Consider the following 23885-nt stretch of genomic DNA (forward strand, 5'->3'; position numbering starts at 1 on the left):
CGTGAGCCACATTATGTGATTGATTGACGCCTACATCAGATTGGTACCTTCCCAAGGCACAGGTTACAAGGAGTAGCAATTCCATAAGAGGGAAAGATACCCATATTAAATACCAGATGAACCTCGGGGTACTGGAAGTAGATCACAGTCTCTTGGGAGTTCAATGTGCCTGATATAAAGCACACTTCATTAGATCCGCGTGACACATATTAAAATGATTATAGCTTTTGATTTTATTAGTGTTTGATTGTATCACATTCCAAGGCTACCTACAAATGGTGTTGCACCCATTGTTGCTTATTTGTTTTTAATAACTCAGCATATAAAAACAGAGAGTACTGCTGATGTCTGTGATGAAAGCAAAAACTCCTTAGAGAAAGAAAGTTGAACCTGACCAGGCAACCTAGAAAAAATTAAGGAGAAAGAGACAGCAAGAGAAGGATGGAGGTATGGGCACTTTTGATTGCTCTGCTGGTGGTTCTTCTGATTCTGCACTACCTGAAACAGCTCTGGTCACGCAGGCATTATCCTCCAGGACCTCTCCAGCTTCCTCTCATTGGAGCCATATGGAGGTTTGGATTCAAGATTGATGAAAATACTCTCATTCAGGTACTTATTGCTTAGTAATAACTCAGTCTGATGCCAGCAATTGCTTTATCTATTTCCCCCAACAATTGTGATATTTCAGCTTCAACGATGGCATGGGTTAAAATGGTAAATGCCATAAGCCTCCGTTGTCAGAAGCTGTAAGCAATACAAAAAATAGTAATAATGTAAATAGTATTATTATTAATATTGAAAAGCACAAAACCATATAAAAGTTGAAAATACGCAATAAAAACTACAGATCAAAAATATTTAGTGTATACTGTTAAACTGAGGAAGGAGGAGAGAACACCCTTAAAGGAAGAATGCTTTATGAAAATCTTGGAATATGCAGAGATGGCAAAAATTGATAAAAGATACAAATTTAGAATCTTTTAAAGAAGATTAGAAAACCTTTCCGGTCTGTATAAAAATGTTATTTCCCATATGCAAAGACCACAGCGGGGTTTAAAGTGTAAGAAACAGCAGAATATATTAAGAAACATGTTAGAGAGGATCAAATTAGATAAGATGGAACTTTAAAATGCAATAGTATGTAATTCGAGTTATAAACATTGATATTAGGTGAGTGGGAAATCACTTGTTTTGTTGAATTGGAATATAGTGTTACCTTGGGTTAAGTACTTAATTTGTTCCGGAGGTCCGTTCTTTTTTTTATATATAATTTTTATTAAATTTCCAGTTAACAAACCAATCATATCACATTAATTCTAAATTATACCAATACATAATAAACTCCAAAGATTTAGCCGAATTTCAAAAAATTTTTTGGGGGGTACCAATGCTTCGAGCTTAGAAAGGGTCCAATCATCTCATATTTCTGCTGCTTTGATGTTCACAAGTCTCATCTTTCCATCTCTTTGTTGTTATCCTTTACAAATCCTGTCTTCCAATCTTCTTGCTGTTATCATTTTTCTTCTTAATAACCTCTGAGTTATCTCCACAATTTATCTCCTTTTCAACATACCGACATAGTTGTGATTCTTTGATGTAATCTTCTGTTCAGTTCATCCTGTCACTCAGCTTCTCAGTGGTCGATTTAATTAGCAATCAGTACACCCTTTCATTCGCTCGAAACATGTGCATTTACTCTTCTCTTATTATTTAACTTGAGCAATGCAACTAGGATCACAATCAGAAGTAGCATCCAGGAGATCCAAAAACTCACTCGAGGGCTGTCAGGGAACTGCCATCGGAGCCAGAGGCGGAGGCAAGGCTCCCAAGCGATGCTGGAGAAGGGCCCAGCAGGGAGAGAGGGAGCTCATCGGCTGGGGAAGGAAATCAGCGTAACACCAGGGATAAAGGGGGGCAGATGGGGGAATCGGCGAGGGGGCTCCAGGACTCCTTGCCGGAGACCAGCGGGGAGAGCACGGGTCCTCCGCTGCCCACACCCACCCTGCGCAGAAGACTTCCGTGCAGGGAGAGTAGGCGGAGACTTGGCGTCAAAGAACTTCTTTGCTGGAAGAGGTTCAAGAAACGCCCAGTGAGGGATTCTGCTAGCGACTGAAACAGCCACGAAGTGAAGGGCTGTCGAGACAGAAAAGGTTTAACCAGGCAACCTAGCCAGGAGTAGCGGCAACTTACGCACGAGCAACCCCTATAACCATTACAAGGGCTTTCCGTCCAGTGCCCCCACCCCCTCCTTCTTTTGAACTCGGGGGTGATTCATTGTCAACTGCGGATGAGGCTGCATTTTCCCATCCCCTGGGAAAACTCGGGAGGCTAATTTACTCCCATCATTAGCCTCTTAACCTGTCCATTCTTACCCTGAAACTGTTCTTAACCTGAAGCACCACTTTAGCTAATGGGGCCTCCTGCTGCTGCCGCGCCGCCAGAGCATGATTTCTGTTCTCATCCTGAAGCAAAGTTCTTAACACGAGGTACTATTTCTAGGTTAGCAGAGTCTGTAACCTGAAGCGTATGTAACCTGAAGTGTGTGTAACCTGAGGTACCACTGTATAATTGTTGAGTAACAAATGTAACTTTCTATATGGAAAATTTCTATATTCCAATTGTTTTCTAATTGGAACATTATTATTATTATTATTATTATTATTATTATTATTATTATTAGCCACCCAATAATACGCCCCCACAGAAAAAATCAGAGTTTAAAAGGGCATAGGATGTCAATGAAACCAACCAAAGGCCTAGTTAAAAAGGAAGGTTTTGTCAGGTGAACTTCCCTGGCGAGAGCATTCCACAGATGGGGAGTCACTGCAGAACAGGTCCATTCTTGTGTTGCCACCCTCTGGACCTCTTATGGAGGAGGAACACAAGGAAGGGCCTCAGAAGATGATTTCAGGGTCTGGGTAAGATCATATCGAAAGAGGCGGTCCTTGAGGTATTGTGGTCCTGAGTCATTTAAGGCTTTCTGGGTCAAAACCAGCACTTTGAATTGGGTCCAGAAACTAATTGGTAGCTGGTGCAGCCGAACCAGGAGCGATGTTCCAGTGAGCAACCTGGCCGCTGAATTCTGCACTAGCTGAAGTTTCCAAATTGTCTTCAGAGGCAGCCCTATGTACAACACATTGCAAGTAATCTTACCTTGAGGTTACCAAGGTTAAGAAATATAACTTTCTATATGAAAAAAGAATAAAATATTATTACAGAAAAAAGACAGACCACAGGATTCATTCACAGCAGCCTCTCAACAGGTACTAACCTCCATGCCCTATTCAATCTTTTTCACTCAAACCAGAAGCACTTATAAAAAACAAATTTATAAAAAACAAATATAATTATAGATGGACTTCCGGAGGTGGCGCGAAACAGCAATGGCGGTCCTCTTCGCGCTGTGAAGAGGGGCTCCGCGAAAAAGGGTCGTCCGCTGCGGCAAAGCGGAGACCCATCAAGAAAAACCGCAGGCAGAGCGAGCCTGCGGCCGTGGGACTCGGCGGGCGCCTGGAGCCCCCCCAGAAGCGGAGAAGGAGCCTCGTAAGAGGCTCCGGAACGTGAAAGGGGGAGCGGCGCTGTGAGTTCATCGCTCTTTTCATGGAAGCAAAGCCGCGCTGCTGCTGCTGATGAGCGCTGACCTTTCTTCTTGAAAATATCGGAATTGGAGCAACATACCCGTGAGTAAGGGGTTTAAATTCTTAATTTAAATTGAAGAAATTCGGCTGAAAACGGGAGGCGAGTAACAGGAAGTCCGCCTCCCGACTCTGCTAATTAGATCAAAGCAAGGGCTCTGAAACGAGCTGAAGTATTTAAAAGGGACTGTAAAAGTGGAAGAAAGAGTGCATTGATAGACTTTGCATTTTGAGGATAAAAGGGAAAGAATTGTGAAACTTATGGACTTTTATTCTTTGGAACTGTCCCCCTATTTTTGAGCTAAACGGAGTTGAAAGGGATAACCCCGTCATCGGGCTGCCAGTGTATAGAAGAGAACTGTCAAACTGCTGTCAAATTGACAACATTGTTGCAGAAATTGAAACTGTTGCATAGACTGAGACATTAATGTTTAACATTGTTGCTTGGACCTATCTTGACACCTTGTGGCTGGATTTTAAGAGATTGGAAGCTTTGGAAACCTTCCTTTTGTGTTTGGGAACTACAAAAATTTAACATGGGGAATAGAGGAACTTCAATGGCGGAAAATAGTTCCTTTCGTTTTTGAAACTTTGAAATACTCCCCCTATAGGACTGTGGAAGTATAGTGGCCTGGGAATTGAGCTTTATTGAAACTTTTTGTGGTTTAATTTGTTTATACTTTGGACTTGTCTTTCCCATGGGACAAAAGATCATTTGACCTTGAACAGAGGCAGGTGTGGAATGAGCGGCACAGGGAGAACAAGAGCAGCTAAAGCCAAAGATAAAGAAAAAGAGAAAAAATCTGGGCAACTCTTGCAAACAACTTTAACTCATCACCGCAGATCATCCGTCCCAACTGTGCTGACAGCACAGGAGGTGGAACTTGCACAGCCTGCTGCAGAAGATATGGCAACTGGAGGATCTGAAACAGTTTTGAAGCAAATTTTGGAACAATTGGCAGTTTTAAATCAAAAAGTGGATAATCAAACATCAAAAATTGACCAAGCTACATCCTCTATTGGCAAATTAACTGAACAGGTTTCGCAGCACACTCAGGCAATTGAGAAACTGCAAGGAGCTACGGCAGAAAATTACAAATTAGCTGTGGAAGCCAACCAAAAAGCAGAACAGGCGAATATAAAGGTTGATGAAATTAAAGGAGAAGTAAGACCTCTGAAAAGACAGGTAGGGGAACAACAAGCCTACCTGTCATTGGTTGAACTGAAAAGTAAAGAAAGCAATCTCAGGATAAGGGCTATCCCGGAACTGGAGCAAGACAATTTAGAGGGATTTTTGACACTTTTGTTCTCCAAATTCTGGGGAATTGAAGAAGAAAAGGATTTTAAAATTGTGACAGCCTTTAGACTGGGAAAATCAGTAAAGAAAGACAAGTCCAGAGACTGCTTAGTTGTTCTGAGATCAAGAGAAGAAAGGGATAAGATATTAGGCCTACATTTCAAGAAATCTTTGGAGATAGAAGGCAAAAGGGCCGAAATTTACAGAGATATACCCAAATATCTCTTGGAACTTAGGACTACCTATATAGACCTGACTAAATTGTTGAGACACAACGGAATTCCTTATAGGTGGGATAAGCAGTGTCCAGTGCACAGCGGAATGATGAAAAGTACGTGCCAACATGCTCTATGTTACTTTATTTACACTTCAAAACTGGTAATTTACAGAAAAACATTTTCCCTCTGCCGGAGCAGAGAAAGGCATCCTCTCTCCTCTAAAGCACGGAGAGAATCACACTGAACTGCAAAGAACAGTGAAAAACAGGAAACCAGTGTACGTCACATCCAGTCTCCTTTCCCGTGAGAAAACCCAACAGCACTTGACTGCGGAATGTAAACATTGTCTTGTGACAAGCACTTCGCTGCTCAGTGAAGGAAGCAGAAACCAACATCCTCCCCCTTTCTGTGAACATCACTGGGCAGCGTGTTCGTACAATATCAGTACAAACCCAACGTCTGCACATAGGTACAGTGTTGATCCCTTGATACAATCTTGGACAATACATCAGCAGGAATTTCATTACCTGGCATATAGGACACCGTTACGAGTCCCTTTTGAATACGTTCCCTAGCATGTTGCAACTTCAATTGCAAGTGCTTTGTGCTTTGCTTACAACCTTCAGAATTCAGCAAAGCCAAACATGCTTTGTTGTCCTGGTAAACCTGGACTGGACATTTGACAGGAATTTTCATGTCTTTGCACAATTGTAACAACCATTCACAATCCTTAAGTGAATAAGACAGTGCATTCAGTTCAGCTTCACAAGTACTTAAGCTAACTGTTGTTTGCTTCTTGCATGACCAATCAAATAGACCCTGATTGTACTTATAGCAAACTCCAGACGTACTTTTCCTGTCTGTAGTGTCACTTCCAAAACTTGCATCTGCAAATATCTCAAGACCACCAGACTTCTGATTGTTAAATCTCAGTCTGTAATGCATAGTGCCTTTCAAATACCGCGCTATGCGTTTCAGAGCTTTCCAATCCTTAACAGTAGGATTGTTGACTTGTCTGCTTAGCAAATTACAGCTAACAGCAATGTCAGGTCTTGAACATCTGGCAATGAAGTTTAGCTTGCCTAGCACACTTCTGTACAGTGTAGTATCAGAAAATGCTTCTCCAGTGTCATCTACCTGATAACCTGTTGTCATCGGTGTGTCTACAGGGTTAGCATCCATCAGGTTTAGTTTGCTTAACACATCAGCAATTTTACGTGACTGGTGTATTAGAATGTTACCATCTTGATCTCTCTCTATTTCCAGAGATAGGTAGTTGTTTACCTCACCAAGATCTTTCATGTCAAAGTGCTCTTTCAATTGAGCTAGGGCATTATTGTACATTGTGACATCCTTCCAAAAGAATAAAAGATCATCAACATAAAACAAACAATACAGTTTCTTTTGCCCCTCCTCTTTGACAAATACACATGGATCAGCTTTCCCTTGCTTAAAACCTAGAGAAAACAATACTTCAGTGAGTTTTGTGTGCCAACACCGTGCACTTTGTTTGAGACCATAAAGGGACTTCTTCAGAGCACAAACAAATCCCTGTTTTACCTGTACGCCATCAGGTGGAAGCATATAAAGTGATTCATCTAGAGATCCGTACAGAAAAGCTGTATTCACATCATGGTGACTAATGTGTAGATTCTCTTCTGCAGCTAGCTTGAGCATAAGCCTAATGCTCTCATACCTCACGGTGGGTGAGTAGGTCTCGTGATAGTCTTCACCTGGTACCTGTGCAAAACCTCTGGCTACCAATCTGGCTTTGTGTCTGACTATCTTGCCATTTTGATCAGTCTTCGCTTTGAAGACCCATTTGCTTCCAAGCAGTTTCATTCCTGGAACTACTGGAACAAGGTCCCATGTTTTGTTCCTTTCCAAGGAATCAAGCTCAGCCTTCATGGCATTTAACCATGGCTCAGCTTCCTTTGAATCCAAATCCTGGATTTCTTGGAAACTTGAAGGTTCAAATACCTTCTTGGAGCTTTTAACAGCTGTTACTGCTATCTTAGCAAACTCATCAGCAAATCTCTTTGGAGGTCTGCCTTTTGTCGCTCTCTGTGACCTACGAATTAGCCTTAAGTCTTCAATACTCTCCTCTTCCTTCTTAGGAGAAAAGTGACCTATTGTGAACAATGGTTCCTCCAATTCTTGATCAGAGCTTTCAGAGGGTCGCATAGAGGCTTTCGCACTCTTGAAATCCTCTGAATCACCCGATTCAGTTTCAGACTCATAATCAGAACCTTCATCAGTGGGTGTGGGTTGTTGCGGTTGCTTTTGACTATCCTCAGTTTCATCACTGTCATCAGGATAACATTGGAAAATTCCCACATTCTCCCCCCACTTGGCATTGTACTCAACACTTCTTGTGAGCTTAATTTCCTTAGAGTCAGTCATCATTATTCTGTAAGACCCTTTCTGATAACCTAGAAAGATACCATGCAATCCACGCTTGTCTAACTTGGAGCTTTGTGGTGAGTGAACCCACATGTCAGAACCAAAAATTTTCATGTGTTTGATGTATGGCTTCTTGCCAAACATCTTCTCATAGGGGGTACAACCAATCGCTGAAGATAACCTGCGATTATAACTGTAAGTGAAACATGAGAGAGCTTCGGCCCAATAACTCTCTGGAAGATTGGCATCATGCAGCAAGGTTTTTAACCCTTGAAGCAATGTCTGATTTGCTCGTTCCGCAAGTCCATTCTGCCATGGCGAGCGAGGACTAGACAAATCGTGTTGAATTCCTTTCTCAGTCAGAAAAGCTTCAAACTGCTGAGAAGTGAATTCTCCCCCGCGATCACTGAAAAGAGTCTTTACCTTCTTACCATGCACATTTTCCAACCAAGCACAGAATTCCTTGAACCTTGGAAAAGCCTCTGATTTCTGCTTGAGATTGTACACATAAATATACCTGGAAAATGCATCAATGAGAACCATGAAGTACCTGTTTCCACCCAAAGAGGGCGCTAGTGGTCCAACCAAATCAGCATGAACAACCTGGTATGGTTCTGTAGCTTGCCTACTAGACACCTTACCTTTCGCAGCCATTTTCACCTTGTTTGCTGCGCATGCCTTGCACTTCATGTGGTACCTGCAGGGTTTAATAGTCATACCTTCAACCAAGGCAGGCATTTTAGATACTGCCTCAAAATGCAAATGACCAAATTTTCGATGAAAATCGTGAATACATTCTGCATGCAAACTTTTGTTAGAACCTGCAATGCAACAAGTGTCATCCTGCACAACATCATCAAGATACAAAACATACAAACGATCAACATATTCAGCATGCAATACATAATCATTTTTCTTTGTGATGATGCACCTTTTGTTCTTAAAGGAAACGTCAATTTTCCGCTCATTCAGCTGTCCAACGCTGAGCAGATTATGCTTGGCATCTGGCACATAAAGCACATCCTGTATCGATAAGTCCAAACTGTGAAGAACAACAGTTCCGTAGCCTTTACTGGGGATTGTGTGGTCATCCGCCTGGTGAATCGCACCTTCCTGCGGTGTAAAAGACACGAACAGTCGCTTATCGTTGCACATGTGGTGGGTCGCCGCTGAATCAACAACGAAGAAAGATCTAGACGTCTTCTGGACCTCTGCAACCTTTGGAGTGAAGCGTGAGACCATTGCCTTGTGCTGCGTTGTCCTGGACACCGGACCTTTGCCTTTGCCTCGGCCTTTTCCACGCGATGAGCTTTCGCTGCGCTGCTCTGTCTTGGCCCTGGGATATCTGCATTCCCACTTCATATGGCCTAGACGTCCACACGTGTAGCATTTCACTGCCTTCAAAGCTTTGGCGCCATCTGGTGGTTCCACTGCACTATGGGATGACGTCTGTGAAGTCTCCCCCTTGTTGATGCAGCTAGCACCCCGGCGATCCGCTTCATTCTGAATCATGGCAGTATCACAGGCTACTCTGAGCTGAGCATGTGGCTGATTGGCATCAGATTCCCCACTTGCCTCATCCAGCCTTCTGCAGCTAGCCATCATGACTCTGGCATTAGCCTTCTGCGTCATCTCTGCTGCTTTAAATCAAGCTGCTTTATACAAGCTGCGTCTGTTTACAGCTGCTTCAATCCAAAAGCAAATTCAAAAACAGCCTCTGCTTTGTGAACCTGTGCCTTTCTGCTTAACTGCTTTGCTTATCTGCAGCTGCTTCAAACCGCATTCCAAAGGCAAGTTCAAAAGTGAAAGTTCTCTCTGCTGTCTTAAATTCATGCTGCGACACTGCTGCAGCTGCTTTACTTTCGATTTCCCCCAGCATAGGAAAAATTTATCCTTCTAGCCTTTTGCCTGTGCCACGGCAAAACCGGCTATAAAAGTTCAAAGTCCAGCCATAAAGCCATTAATTAGAAGCTGGCAGGCTGCCCGGAGCAGTAGCACATACCTCATCAAATCATCTTGACGCGCAGAGATATCGTCCGATCCGGCCCTCTGCATTCCGATCCTTTGCCGGCACTCCAATTCTTTGCTCCTTTGTTCCTTTGCCAGGAGCCCGACTTCTGGAGTCCATTCTCAAAACACTGCGTTTTTCTGGGCCCGGAACCAAATGATGGAGATAAGCAGTGTCCAGTGCACAGCGGAATGATGAAAAGTACGTGCCAACATGCTCTATGTTACTTTATTTACACTTCAAAACTGGTAATTTACAGAAAAACATTTTCCCTCTGCCGGAGCAGAGAAAGGCATCCTCTCTCCTCTAAAGCACGGAGAGAATCACACTGAACTGCAAAGAACAGTGAAAAACAGGAAACCAGTGTACGTCACATCCAGTCTCCTTTCCCGTGAGAAAACCCAACAGCACTTGACTGCGGAATGTAAACATTGTCTTGTGACAAGCACTTCGCTGCTCAGTGAAGGAAGCAGAAACCAACAGTTTCCACAAGGACTTTCATTTACTTACAAAGGAAGGAAAATAAAAATTAAATCACCTGAAGACCAGCAGAAGTTCCTACACAACCACGAGGAGGACCTGCTAAAAGGAGCTGCAGCTTCTTGGCCTCCACCACCACTGGGACCACCTCCAAGAGTTATACCACCTGGATCTGGACCAGCATTACCTCCTCCGGGACCGGAGGGAAGTTTAGATACCCCATTGTAGAACCCGTCAATTGATTCAGGATGTCTCTGCAGCTTCTTAGTTGGAACATAAATGGCGGAAATTCCCCGGAAAAAAGAAGGAAAGTTTTTCACATTTTGAAAAAGGAACAATTGGACGTTATCTGCCTACAAGAAACACATGTGACAAGGCTCCATAGAAAAGTGTTAATTAATAAAAGACTAGGCCAAGAATTTATTTCTTCGGACAAAGTTAAGAAAAGAGGAGTGGTGATATATGCAAAGGAGAGCCTGTCACCGAAATTCTTATTTAAAGATGAACATGGCCGAATTTTGGCGATTGAAATACAGGCACAAGGAGAAAAATTTTTGATATTAGGAATATATGCTCCAAATGAGGGAAAGTTGGAATTTTTCAGGAAGCTGCATGAGACTATGCTGGATTATTTGGACTATAGTAACATCATTATGCTGGGTGATATGAATGGGGTTGTGTCTGTAAATATGGATAAGTCACAAAGTGCCAACATATCGAAAGATGGCAGACTACCTAAAACTTTCTTTGAAATGACAGACAATATGGACTTAGTCGACATATGGAGGGTTAAGAACCCTCTAGGGAAAGAAGGGACTTTCTTTTCTGAAGCTCATCTGACATGGACACGAATCGACCAAATATGGACAACTAGAGGACTGGCACCTAAGACTAGAAAAGTGGAAATCTGCCCAAAAACCTGCTCCGACCATAATGCTTTGAAAGTGGAATTGAGACTTAATACAACCGGCTCCTTTAGATGGAAAATGAATGACACTTTATTAAGAGATCAGGAGATTGTGAAGAAGGCCCAAAAAACTTTAAAGGACTATTTTGAGATAAATTTGAATACCACCGTGGAAAAAAGAACAATCTGGGACGCAAGCAAGGCAGTTATGAGAGGGTTTCTAATACAACAAAACACGATTAAGAAAAGGCTCTGGAATGAAAAGAAGGAGAAGATATTGGAGAAAATAAGAGAAGGAGAGAAAAAATTAAGATCTAGGCCTAAGTCGAAGGATGTGCTAAGAGAAGTGAAATTTTTCCAGGCGCAATATTCAAAATTGATAAATCAAGAGGTGGAATGGAAAATTAAACAAATGAAACAAAGATCCTTCGAATCGGCGAATAAGTGTGGGAAACTGCTAGCCTGGCAGTTGAAAAAGAGACAAAAGCTTAATACAGTTACAAATCTAGAGATTGAAGGGAGAATGGTTCAGAAACCCGAGGAAATTAGAAAGTGCTTCCAGAGGTACTTCAAAGAACTCTATTCACAAGGGCCGCAAAAAGCTTCCGAGGTGGATCAATTTCTTAAAACTAATGGATTACAAAAAATACCCCTGGAAATGAGAACAAACCTGAACTGTAACATTACACAGCAAGAAATTGAAAGTGCCATTCAAAATCTTCAATTTGGCAAGTCCCCAGGCCCTGATGGCCTAACCTCCAAATATTATAAAGTTTTAAAGGACTATTTGATACAACCTTTGATGGAGGTTTGTAACCAGATTATGGAGGGAAGGAAGGCACCGGAAACGTGGAAAGAAGCTTTCATCACATTGATACCTAAATTAGAAACTGAAAAGACTCAACTTAAGAATTACCACCCCATCTCACTCCTAAATGTGGATTATAAAATTTTTGCAGATATTTTGGCAAGTAGACTTAAAAAAGTATTAAATGAAGTGATTCATAAGGACCAGGCTGGCTTTCTCCCTGGTAGGCATTTGTTTGATAACACAAGAAACATTATTGACATTTTGGAACTTCTACAAACAAATCTTAATACTAGAGCGGCTTTAATTTTTATTGATGCTGAGAAGGCCTTTGATAATATTTCTTGGATGTTTATGAAGAAAAATTTGGAAGGGATGGGAGTGGGGCGGGGGTTCGAAAATGGTATAGAAGCAATTTACACAGAACAAAAAGCTAAATTGATAGTAAACAATGTGGTGACAGAGGAGTTTAAAATTGAAAAAGGGACACGTCAGGGGTGCCCCCTATCCCCCCTTTTGTTCATCTCAGTTCTGGAGGTGTTGCTAAACATGATTAGAAAGGACCGGTTGGTTCAGGGAATTGAGGTCGGAGTGAAACAATATAAATTGAAAGCATTTGCAGATGACCTGGTATTAACACTTCAGGAACCAGTCTCCAGTACTAAAAGAGTGTTAGAATTAATTTCTGACTTTGGTCGGGTGGCGGGGTTTAAGTTAAATAAGCAAAAAACCAGGGTTTTAGCAAAAAATTTGACAGTTACAGAAACAGATGAGTTCTCTAAAGAAACGGAGTTGAATGTGGTTAAAAAAGTAAAATACCTAGGGGTGTACCTGACCTCCAAAAACTTGAATTTGTTTAAAGATAACTATGAGAAATGTTGGTCAGAAATCAAAAGAGATTTGGAAACATGGTCAAGATTGAAACTTTCCTTGTTAGGCCGAATAGCTGCTGTAAAGATGAATGTACTGCCGAAAATGTTATTTTTGTTTCAGGCCCTACAGATCGTGGACAAGGTGGAATGTTTTGGAAAGTGGCAGAAGGATATTTCTAAGTTTGTTTGGCAGGGCAAAAAGCCCCGAATAAAGTTTAAAATATTAACTGATGCGAAAGAAAGAGGGGGATTTGCCCTGCCAGACTTGAGGTTATATTATGAATCTGCAGCCTTCTGCTGGTTGAAAGATTGGATTTTATTGGAGAACACTGACGTCCTAGATATGGAAGGGTTTGACAATGCGTTTGGGTGGCATGCATATTTGTGGTATGACAAGGTCAAAGTGCACAAATTGTTTAAAAACCATATTGTCAGAAGAGCAATTTTGAGGGTCTGGACAAAATATAAAGACTTATTGGAGAGTAAGACTCCGAGGTGGCTCTCACCGGTGGAGGCCAAGGCACGTAAGAGACTTAACATGGAGGCCCATTGGCCTAAATATTGGGAAATAATTGAAAAAATTGGAGACAATTGGAGGTTGCTAAGCTTGGAGAAATTGAAAACTAAGGTACGAGACTGGCTGCACTATGCGCAAATTCAAGAGGTATTTAAAATAGATAAAAAGGTTGGATTCCAGGTGGAAAAATCGAAACTAGAGACTGAATTGTTAGAGCCAAAAAGTAAACTACTTTCGAGAATGTATAATTTGCTGCTTAAGTGGAATACACAGGACGAGACAGTCAAATCCGCTATGATAAAATGGGCTCAGGACGTGGGGCACAACATTATGTTTGTAGACTGGGAAAGGTTATGGAACACCGGTTTGAAATTTACGGCATGCATTGCCTTGAAGGAAAATATTATGAAAATGGTATACCGGTGGTACATGACCCCAGTCAAGCTAGCTAAGATATACCATCTGTCTGATAATAAATGTTGGAAATGTGGAGAGGCGGAAGGGACATTCTTTCATCTCTGGTGGACCTGCCCGAAAGTGAAGGCCTTCTGGGAAATGATCCATAATGAACTAAAAAAGGTACTGAGATTTACCTTACCTAAGAAACCAGAGGCCTTCCTCCTGGGTATGGTAGACCAGAGAGTGTTTAAGAAGGACAGAACCTTTTTCATGTATGCTACCACAGCAGCAAGGATCCTGATTGCAAAACACTGGAAGACACAAGATTTACCCACGCTGGAGGAATGGCAATCACAGTTGATGGACTACATGGAATTGGCTGAAATGACTGGCAGAATCCGAGACGTGGGAGAAGAAACAATTGAGGAGGACTGGGAAAAGTTTAAGGACTATTTGAAAAAACACTATAAGCTGTATGAATGTTAAAAAAATGCACCTTTCAGGAAACTCTAGCTTCAGCAAACGTAAGTTAATGAAATGAAAATTAAGACACAAGAATTTAGAGGTAAAATAATGAAACAACTTTATTGTGTTTAATACAAAGTATATAAGAATTGGGTTACAGTAAAATTGAAATTAGGGAACATGATAAAATGGAAGATACAATAAGTTTTGAAATAAGTTAACAAATTGCTGATGCTTTATAAGACAGGGAACGTAGGGTTTGGAGGATGTGGGGAAGTCCTTTAGATTGGATGGAAAAAGAACATGGAAATTTGTTATTCTTCTATTCTATTTTCTCATAACTATTCTTTATTCTTTTTTCTGTATTTCTCAAAAGTAATAAAAATATTTTTTAAAAAAATAAAAAATAAAAAAACAAATTATAAACTAAAATACCAAAATCTTCTTAAAGGATCTCTACGGTAAACTAGGGTTGCCATTTTTTAGGAAATTGTTGAGCTTTTTCCATTGGGTTGCCATACATCTCAGTGTTCCTGACATTTTGCCGATTCCTGTCAGGACATGTCAGGAATTTTCCCTATGTATGGCAAGCCTACAGTGAGTGCTAATCTCCAGGTAATACTCTCTCCATTATTGCAAGGGCAGGGCTCTGAAATCAGCTTCAGAGTGTCATTTAGAAAGCCGTGAAACTAATTTCACTTGGAAAGGAAGTCTTGCTACCACTTACAAGTTGACCCATAGAAAATACAACAACGTTTTATGTTGCCTTGTGTTTTCCCCTGATTTCACATAGCTACCCATGCTGCCATTATCCTACTTTGTATGGTTTTGTGCTTTTCAGTATTAATCAGAATCTTGCCCCTTTATACTAGTTTTAATGTGTGTCGTTCATAGCTGCTTGTTGAAGGGCACTTATCTCCAAAATACATTGTGTAACACAAGAAGCTGAATTAATAAAACAGCTTATTACAGTATGTTCTTGATCTTTTCTTCCTTTTGTTCTATTGCATTTTGCGACATGGCCTAGAACAGGTATGTCCAACTTTCAAGAGACTGAGATCTACTCCCATTATAAAGAAACTGGCAGTGATCTACCAAATTTGTTGAGCTTTTATAGGGAGCCAAAGTTCTTGAGCTTTCAGAAGGGTTCGGGGGGCCCCCAAGATCTACCACAGACACACTGCGATCTTCTGGTAGATCACGATCTACCTGTTGGACATCCCTGGCCTAGAATGCTGTGTACCTCTCCCCTTCCAACAGAGAGAAGGGGAACAAGTTCAATTGGCAATGAAGCAGGAGCACATCAGCCTTTCTCAACAGCAGCTCACATGTAACCAGAGAAGACAAGAGACAAACAGAACAGGCACCTTTCCATTGCCTCCTCCACAAGCATTAACTTTTTGTCAGACCATAGTTTAGTTTATTTGTTTGTTTCTTAAATGCAATTATGAGCCTTTGTTCAGCGAAAACTCTTCAAAAAATACAAAATCACTCAACCATCGGATATGAACATATTAACTTTTAAAACATTGGAATTGGTAATATTCTCTAGCCCAGACATGTATCATCTGTATTCCTTTCCATATATTTGCATGGTGGTGATGCTCCTGCTGTAACCCACTGTGGGTCTGAAAGCTGACCCAGGGCTCTAACCCAGCCTATGCCAACCTGGTACCCTCCAGATGTTTTGGACTACAATGCCCATCTGCCCCAACCACCGTGGCCAATAGTCAGGGATGGTGGGAGTTCTAGTTCAAAAGCATCTGGTGGGCTACAGGTTCCACATCCCTGCACACACAAAGATTGTGGCAAGATCATTTTCTGGCAATGACTTGTGCATCTTCTTGTCTGTCGCAGGAGGGCTGGTTACTATGAAGTGTCTCTGCTGCTCTGATCCTAGGCAGAGGCAACATGGCTCGGAGGGAGTAAAACAAATGGGTTGGAATTATGGGAGGGAGGGAGGGAGGGAGGGAGGGAGGGAGGGAGGGAGGAAGGGGAGGAGGAGGAGGAGGAGGAGGGGGAAAGATGTTAGCAAATGAACTGCACATAGTGAGAAATTGCAGAGGTGAGGGCGGATAACGTTCTTGTATTAAGTTGAAATATGCAACTATGTTTTTTGAACACATCATTCCTCTCTTCTATTTTGAACCAAATGGTAGCTGGGAAAGCAACATGGAAATATTTACACACTATGGTTTGGACATCTACCCATTGTAGTACTGTCTGGATTCCAAGCAGTGAAAGAAGCGCTCATTGACCACTCTGAAGAATTAGACGAGCGACCAGAGACTCCTTTCCTTAGGACTCTGATAAAAGGAAGGGGTAAGTAGTGAAGAATAAGAATTTCTACTGATATTTTCCCAAGATGAAACTTTTAAAGGGCTGTCCAGAACAAAGGTTCTCTATTACTGTAACACAGCGGGAAATGCATTACCTAGGAGCCAACACCTAGGGGCTGATGTCATTCAGATTGGCTAGTTCTCATGCTATCAAATGACACATTCGTTTGGGTCCATGAAAACCTGGCTTCAGCACATGTGAAGATTTGGTTGATTATGACATCTCTAAGAAACACAATACACTGCTTCTCTCAACAAGCTCTTCCAACATGTTTTGGGCATGGACTCATGTGGCAAATATAACATGTGAACTTTGCAATCACATAGTTACTATCATCATTATAAATTATGAATTGCTTCTTGCATTTTTGTCTCAAGGCAACTTACAGAGATATAAAAACAGTTTAAACTATTAATAATAATAGTTTAGAGGTCCCGGGGCCTAAGTAAGTCAGATTATCCTCCACAAGGGCCACCATGTGAGTTACTGTGGGGCTGGCCTGCCCAATAATTCCTATCACTAACTCCACAGTTTATTACTGGTGCTAGGGGCTCCTCCAGAAAGCGTTTTTTAATTGCACATTCATAATGATTTGTGCTCATAATACTTTCAAGATGGTTATATCCAACTCCATTGTCAATACTATTTATGCCTGCAAAGATTTTGAGGTGATCATACAGTTTCATTTCCATTCTGTCACATCCTTTAACTTTCTGCTGAAAACTACAAATGCACAAACTTATTTTTGTCCCACTTTTGTTGCAAAATAGATCGTTTCCCCAGACAGAAATAATTCAGTAGTATCTGGCAGCGTTGCAGAGGAATTAACAAAGCAGAACATATCCACCATTGATGCATTACGTCTTGTCAAAAATATGGTGCAGAATTCACCCTCAGTTAAAAAACCCAAACCTGTCTAGCTGGACCAGTAGAAGTAGTAACTGGTTGACACCACACATCATATCCTTAAAAACAGTGTCGAAAAATTGGCTGAATTGGGTTTGTTTGGTTTTCCATACTTTTTATTGAAACTTTTCAGAAACACTAACTAAACAAAGAAGGAAAAAAAGGAAAAGAGAGAAAGAAACGCTAAGCCCTGTCTCAAAGGTAGATCTTAACTCTTGTCTCACACAGAAGGGAATGGACCCTCCCAGCTCTCACCTGGGTGCTTCCCTTTCTTCCCCCAGTCTCCCACCCTGGGAGATCTTTCCTTCTCTGCCTCTCACACAGGGTCTTTCACCAGCCGGCTATCACCTTCAAGTGTGTACCCAATAGTCCTCCTCCATTCCAGTATGGTGACTTTATCTCCCAAAAAATTCCAACCATTCCTCTATTTTTTTTTAACAAAAAACAAATTCTTCATTTCTATTTAAACAGGAATCTCTGTAGTCATATACAGTGGTACCTCAGGTTAAGTATTTAATTCGTTCCGGAGGTCCGTACTTAACCTGAAACTGTTCTTAACCTGAAGACCACTTTAGCTAATGGGGCCTCCTGCTGCTGCCGCGCCGCCGGAGCCCGATTTCTGTTCTCATGCTGAAGAAAAGTTCTTAACCTGAAGCACTATTTTTGGGTTAGCAGAGTCTATAAACTGAAGCGTATGTAACCTGAAGTGTATGTAACCTGAGGTACCACTGTACAATATTTAATAAATAAGTTATTTACTTGTTGTATATTCATTATTTTACACCCAGTTTTATATCTTGTGATCCCATTTCCTGTAGGCAGTGATTTTCCATCCTAATTTAGCAAGAGAGAAAGAAAAAAGCTCCTTCCATTTCCACCACTTCCATTCTTTTCCCAATAGCATCACCAGAAGCTTGATAGATCATAGAATCATAGAATCATAGAGTTGGAAGAGACCACAAGGGCCATTGAGTCCAACCCCCTGCCAAGCAGGAAACACCATCAGAGCACTCCTGACATATGGTTGTCAAGCCTCTGCTTAAAGACCTCCAAAGAAGGAGACTCCACCACACTCCTTGGCAGCAAATTCCACGGTCGAACAGCTCTTACTGTCAGGAAGTTCTTCATAATGTTTAGGTGGAATCTTCTTTCTTGTAGTTTGGATCCATTGCTCCATGTCCGCTTCTCTGGAGCAGCAGAAAACAACCTTTCTCCCTCCTCTATGTGACATGCTTTTATATATTTGAACATGGCTATCATATCACCCCTTAACCTCCTCTTCTCCAGGCTAAACATGCCCAGCTCCCTTAGCCGTTCCTCATAAGGCATCGTTTCCAGGCCTTTGACCATTTTGGTTGCCCTCCTCTGGACATGTTCCAGTTTGTCAGTGTCCTTCTTGAACTGTGGTGCCCAGAACTGGACACAGTACTCCAGGTGAGGTCTGACCAGAGCAGAATACAGTGGCACTATTACTTCCCTTGATCTAGATGCTATACTCCTATTGATGCAGCCCAGAATTGCATTGGCTTTTTTAGCTGCCGCGTCACACTGTTGGCTCATGTCAAGTTTGTGGTCAACCAAGACTCCTAGATCCTTTTCACATGTACTGCTCTCAAGCCAGGTGTCACCCATCTTGTATTTGTGCCTCTCAATTTTTTTGCCCAAGTGCAATACTTTACATTTCTCCCTGTTAAAATTCATCTTCTTTGTTTTGGCCCAGTTCTCTATTCTGTCAAGGTCGTTTTGAATTGTGATCCTGTCATCTGGGGTGTTAGCCACCCCTCCCAGTTTGGTGTCATCTGCAAATTTGATCAGGATGCCTTTGAGTCCATCATCCAAGTTGTTGATAAAGATGTTGAATAAGACCGGGCCCAAGACAGAACCCTGTGGCACCCAGATAGAAGTGAAATTTGATTGTGATGGCCTTCCATGGAAAGATCTAAACTTGTTGACATCACACTGTATCAGATACCAGTTTTCTCTTCAAAAATCAAAATGGTAGAGCTGTCGAGAAATCTCACTTTTTGCTGATACTGTAAAGTGAGCATGCCTCTGATGTCATTCTGAGCGTCTGCGCATGTGCGAGCAGCAAAACCCTGAAGTAACCTGTTTCGTTACTTCTGGGTCCCCATGGGAGGCAACCTGAAAAGATTTAAGATTTAACCCGACGCGAATTTAACCCGAGGTATGATTGTTGTCATTTCTCACTGATTTTCCATAGGTATTGCATTATCAAATGGTCACACCTGGAGGCAACAGAGACGCTTTGTTGTAGTCACTCTGCGGAAGCTGTGGCGGGAAAAGAAAGGCATGGAGCACCAAGTAGCAGAGGAGGCCCATCAGCTCGTGGAGGCTTTTGCACGTTCAAAGGGTATTTGATGCTAAGTGATGGTGCTGAGCTGGCATATCTAGATATATTTGTGTCCTACCTCTGTCCATTTTAGAAAGGAATGTGATATGCTTTTCTTGGTTCCTAATGGAGATCCCAGCAGTTTCTCTTGGCCACCATGAAACCCCACTCTCAGTATGAACTGGACCAGCTCAGCTAACATTAGTATAACTTTATTTTGCAGGACAGCCACTTGACCCCTCCATGCCCATCGCTACTTCAGTCTCCAACGTGATATGTGCTGTGGCTTTTGGGCACCGGTTTGCTCTTGAAGATGAACGGTTCCAGAAGCTGATAAAAGCCATAGAATTTATCCTACAATTTGTATGTAGCTTTGGTTATGCTGTGAGTAGTCATTTCCATTCCTGCCAAAGGGCTTTAATACCACCCAAGGGCTTTAATACCACAAATCAATATTCTGATAGAGGGTTGGAGAAGTGAGATCAGGTTTAAATTGATCTGAGATAAGGGCCACTTACTATCTCACAGCCTGATCAATTGCTCATGATTATCATTGAGATAAAAACACACCAAAACCCCCCATAAAACAACAACAAAAGAAGACTTTGTCCACCACAGGAGACACTTTAGAGGGAAGATGGGACAAAAATGGAACAATGACCTTCAGAACAGGTCATCTAGAGCCCACCAAGGGGAAGAGAGGTGAACAAAATAATCTTCTCAAGAAGGGAATTACATAGGTTTTTTTGCCATCATAGAAAACTAAATGTGTCTACTCTATACCCACCTAGCAGTGGCAATCATGATGGCGTCCATGGTGAGGCCCCTGCAGCCACCACTTACTCATGAAACTTACCGTACTTGAATTTCCCCCCATCCCTATTCTCCACCCACCTCCAACTATCACAAATGGGCACTAACTTGTTCCAGGAGAGGCCCTGAGATAGTGCCCAGTTCTGAAATTATGCCTGGGAAGCTGGAAAAATATTTTGAGCCATACTTTTCTTTCACATTTTCAGCTAAGGATAATTCACAGAATCCAATCATTGTGGGATTCCAGAGAAGCTATAGACACCTTCCTTCTTCTTAGTGAGACTCAAACTAATATGCTAGCCCTGAAGAATAATGCAGATCATGTTTTTTAAAGTGCTAATCCAAAGCACAAACGGTGTGACCAAGCTTCCTCATGGTAATGGCAGCATTTCTGCTATCTTTCCTTTAGCTTTGTGAAATGCTCCCATGGCTCATGAAACATCTCCCAGGGCCCCACAAGAAGGCCCTGTCCTGCACAGAGATGGTGCGTTCGTTTGCAAAGGAGGAGATAGAGAAGCATAAGGAGAATCAGTCTCTGTATGAGCCACAGGATCTCATTGATTTCTATCTACTTCAGATGGAGAAAGTAAGTATCTGCTTGAAACCGAATGCTGCTCATCCAAGGAATCATTATATTCCATGTTATGAGTGAAATGAGAGAGGAGCTGAGGGAAGTCTGGGGGGGTGGGGGTGGGGGGGCTGGTTTTCTTTTCTGGGACAGGAAAATAGGGGGGATGAGGGTGATATGTTTTTGATTAATTGTTATGTTGAAATCTTTAATAAAAAATATAAATATAAGTGAATACTAATCTCTTGCCAGGACACCAATATCTCTCTCTGCCCCCCTCATAGTCATACTTTCCCACAGAAAGTAATGGAAAATGAATCCATTCCAGACTTTTATAAACAACCCATAGAACAGCAATTTAACGTGAATTTTTCTATCTAATGAGGCCATTGATCCATAAAATGAAAGCTGTAATCACTGTACTGTACTATAAAATAAATAAAACAGTATTGTGGATGGATAAAAATTAAAATTAAAATTCTTTCTTACCTGCGCTGATGATAGTCATTGTTTGGATGGTGGGTTTTTATCCATTTCCATAGTCACACAATCAATCAATCAATCATAAATTGAAGAACAAGCTACAGTCACAAAAATTAAAAAGCCACACAAACAAAAACGCAAAAAAATAGCAAAAACAAAAGCACCAAATATAAGCTCCAAATATCACCTCATGACACTTCAATCGGAAATGGAAGGCTTTGGTTACAATGGGGGGGGACACAAATTAGCAGTGCAACAGTGAAAATGGAAGCTCAGGAGCACATTCAGCTTCCGAAGCAAAGTTTGTAAACCGAAAAATTGACTTCCAGGTTTGCAGCATTCAAGTTCCAAGTTGTTCGGGAACTAAGCTGTTTGAAAATCGAGGTACCACTGTATCTTTTTTTCTGAATCTCAGTTGAAAATCGCATTGAGTTCCCTCCAATTATTTCTCATAGTCAATTTAGTTGCTCAAGTGGGTTGACATCCATCCATAAGCAAATATAGAAATGTCTAGGAAATGTGAGTGTAAAGGAGTGGAAACTTAAGTGTATTATGGGGTCTTCCTTTGAAGCATTTTTTGGACTGATGTTTATCTGACATTCAAATGTGGACTGAGAAAACAGAAAATCCAAAACAAAATATTCTTAAACTAAACTGAGGATGCCTCCATGAAGTTTTAAATTTATTTTTCTGTCAAACTAGTGTTTTGGTAATAGTAGCCTGTTGGTTTTTGGTGAGTTTACCAGAAGTCTGGTAGGGACTTCTGACAGGAGCTTTACAAGATTGTTTTTGATAGCGAAGCCTACCTCATATATTTGACATTCTTGTTCAGATAGACCTTTCCAGAAGAATGTGTAGCCTCCTTTTTCTTCCTTCAGTTGTCCCTTGTCTGCTCTTTGAGTCTCTTGAAGCACTGCAATATTGATGTTAAAACGTCACATCTCTCTTGCAATGATGGCAGTTCTGTGTTCAGGATGCTCATTATCTGTGTTATATCTGTCCATATATTCCATGTTCCAAAGTTCAATTGTCTTTGACCACCGCTGGGTGGTGACCCCACTGGGTGTGGTAATCCAGTCAGGGGAAAAGAGAGGCAGACTATTTTTAGGGCACCTTTTCTAGCCCCTCCCCCATTTTGGAGTGAGCAGAGTAGATCCTAAAAAGGGCTGCTCAGTCATGGATACAGCTGCCAAGCTGCTCAACTGCCTTTTTCCTTGAGTCAGAATGACTGAATCTGTATCCACCGCCCATGTGCTGTTTCATGACTAAGGGCTTCTAGATTTCACAATCCTGCCCCTGTTACCATATGCTGATCACCATGGAACTTTGGGTGTTTGGGTTTGGGATGGGTTTTTTTTTGGAAGATGCCTGTACGTGAATTTGTTTTATGTCTGTAGATCAGTGCACACTGACCAATGAACAGTCTTCGCGATAAGGCTCTGTTCTGATGACATGAGTTGTCATGGCGACTGGTAAATTCTTATCTGCTGCAGCTTTCATCCACCTTTACAGCCGTTGTAACATACCGCTTGTTATCACCCACCTGTTCTGCCGTTGATGACTTCTTGGGTCATTCTTTGTCTAGCTCCTCCCCTTTGACCTTACCGCCTTGGGTGACCCTGCTGGGAGTACGAGATTCCCAATGGCTTCACTCACAAGGGTCATAGGAATGTGCAAGCCCACTCACCACGAAAAGGTGATGATCCAGCGAGTGAGGGCAGCAACAGTAAGGGAGGGGGTGGCAGGGACTTCCGATAAGCACCAGCGCTTAATAGCGGATTTCCCCCGGAGCTCCGGAGGGAGTCTGCTCTACAGGTTCGGTTCCTGCCGTTACGGCAAAACGGGGACCCCAACAAATCACAGGTGGTGAAACCTGTGAACAAGGAGACTCGGTGGGCACCTTTTGTGCCCCCCCAAAACTGCAAAGAGCCTTTTTAAAGGCTTCCGAGCATCAGCGGGTGAGTGGCGCGGTGCTGAGAGTTGTTTACCGAGCCTGTGGAGTGAAGCTGCATCGCCATTAGCGGAGAGCGCTGATTTCTTCCGAGGAATTGGACTTAAGAAAAGCAACTACCCGTGAGTAGGATTAATGATTAAAGGACTAATCTGAAGCTAAATTTGTAGAAAATTTGGTCCGAGATGGGAAAGGTTTAAAGAGGAAGTCTACCTTTTCCGCTCTGCAGAGTGATTAAAGTAAAGAGACGTTTAAGCTGGAACTGTAAGAGAGTTTACTTTTGGACAAAAACAAATCCATCGCCAGAAAATAGCCCTCCTCCCGTAAGCAGGAACGGAGGGGAGGAAATTGTGTACCATATTTGCCTGTTTGAAAGAAGGGAATTTGATCTTTTACCACTGCTTTGATACCCTGGGAACGGTTTGCTTTGACAGGGAAGCCGGCTGCAGGCTGTCTGCACGTTAA

The 23885-nt window shown here is 41.9% G+C and overlaps 1 protein-coding gene across 1 annotated transcript in view; it reads left to right on the top strand.

The window, feature by feature from the left end:
* Positions 1-300: 300 nt before the first annotated feature.
* LOC310844919 (cytochrome P450 2C8-like) overlaps positions 301-23885 on the top strand; it is a 41096-nt gene continuing 17511 nt past the window's right edge. The window contains exons 1-5 of the mRNA XM_083739669.1: positions 301-609; positions 16169-16331; positions 19477-19626; positions 19829-19989; positions 20828-21004. Coding sequence (XP_083595795.1) covers positions 442-609; positions 16169-16331; positions 19477-19626; positions 19829-19989; positions 20828-21004 — 819 coding nt within the window. The 5' untranslated portion in view covers positions 301-441. The remainder of the gene's footprint in view (positions 610-16168; positions 16332-19476; positions 19627-19828; positions 19990-20827; positions 21005-23885) is intronic.

The sequence above is a fragment of the Podarcis gaigeae genome (assembly GCF_964106915.1).
Source record: "Podarcis gaigeae genome assembly, chromosome: 5".
NCBI classification, from domain to species: domain Eukaryota; kingdom Metazoa; phylum Chordata; class Lepidosauria; order Squamata; family Lacertidae; genus Podarcis; species Podarcis gaigeae.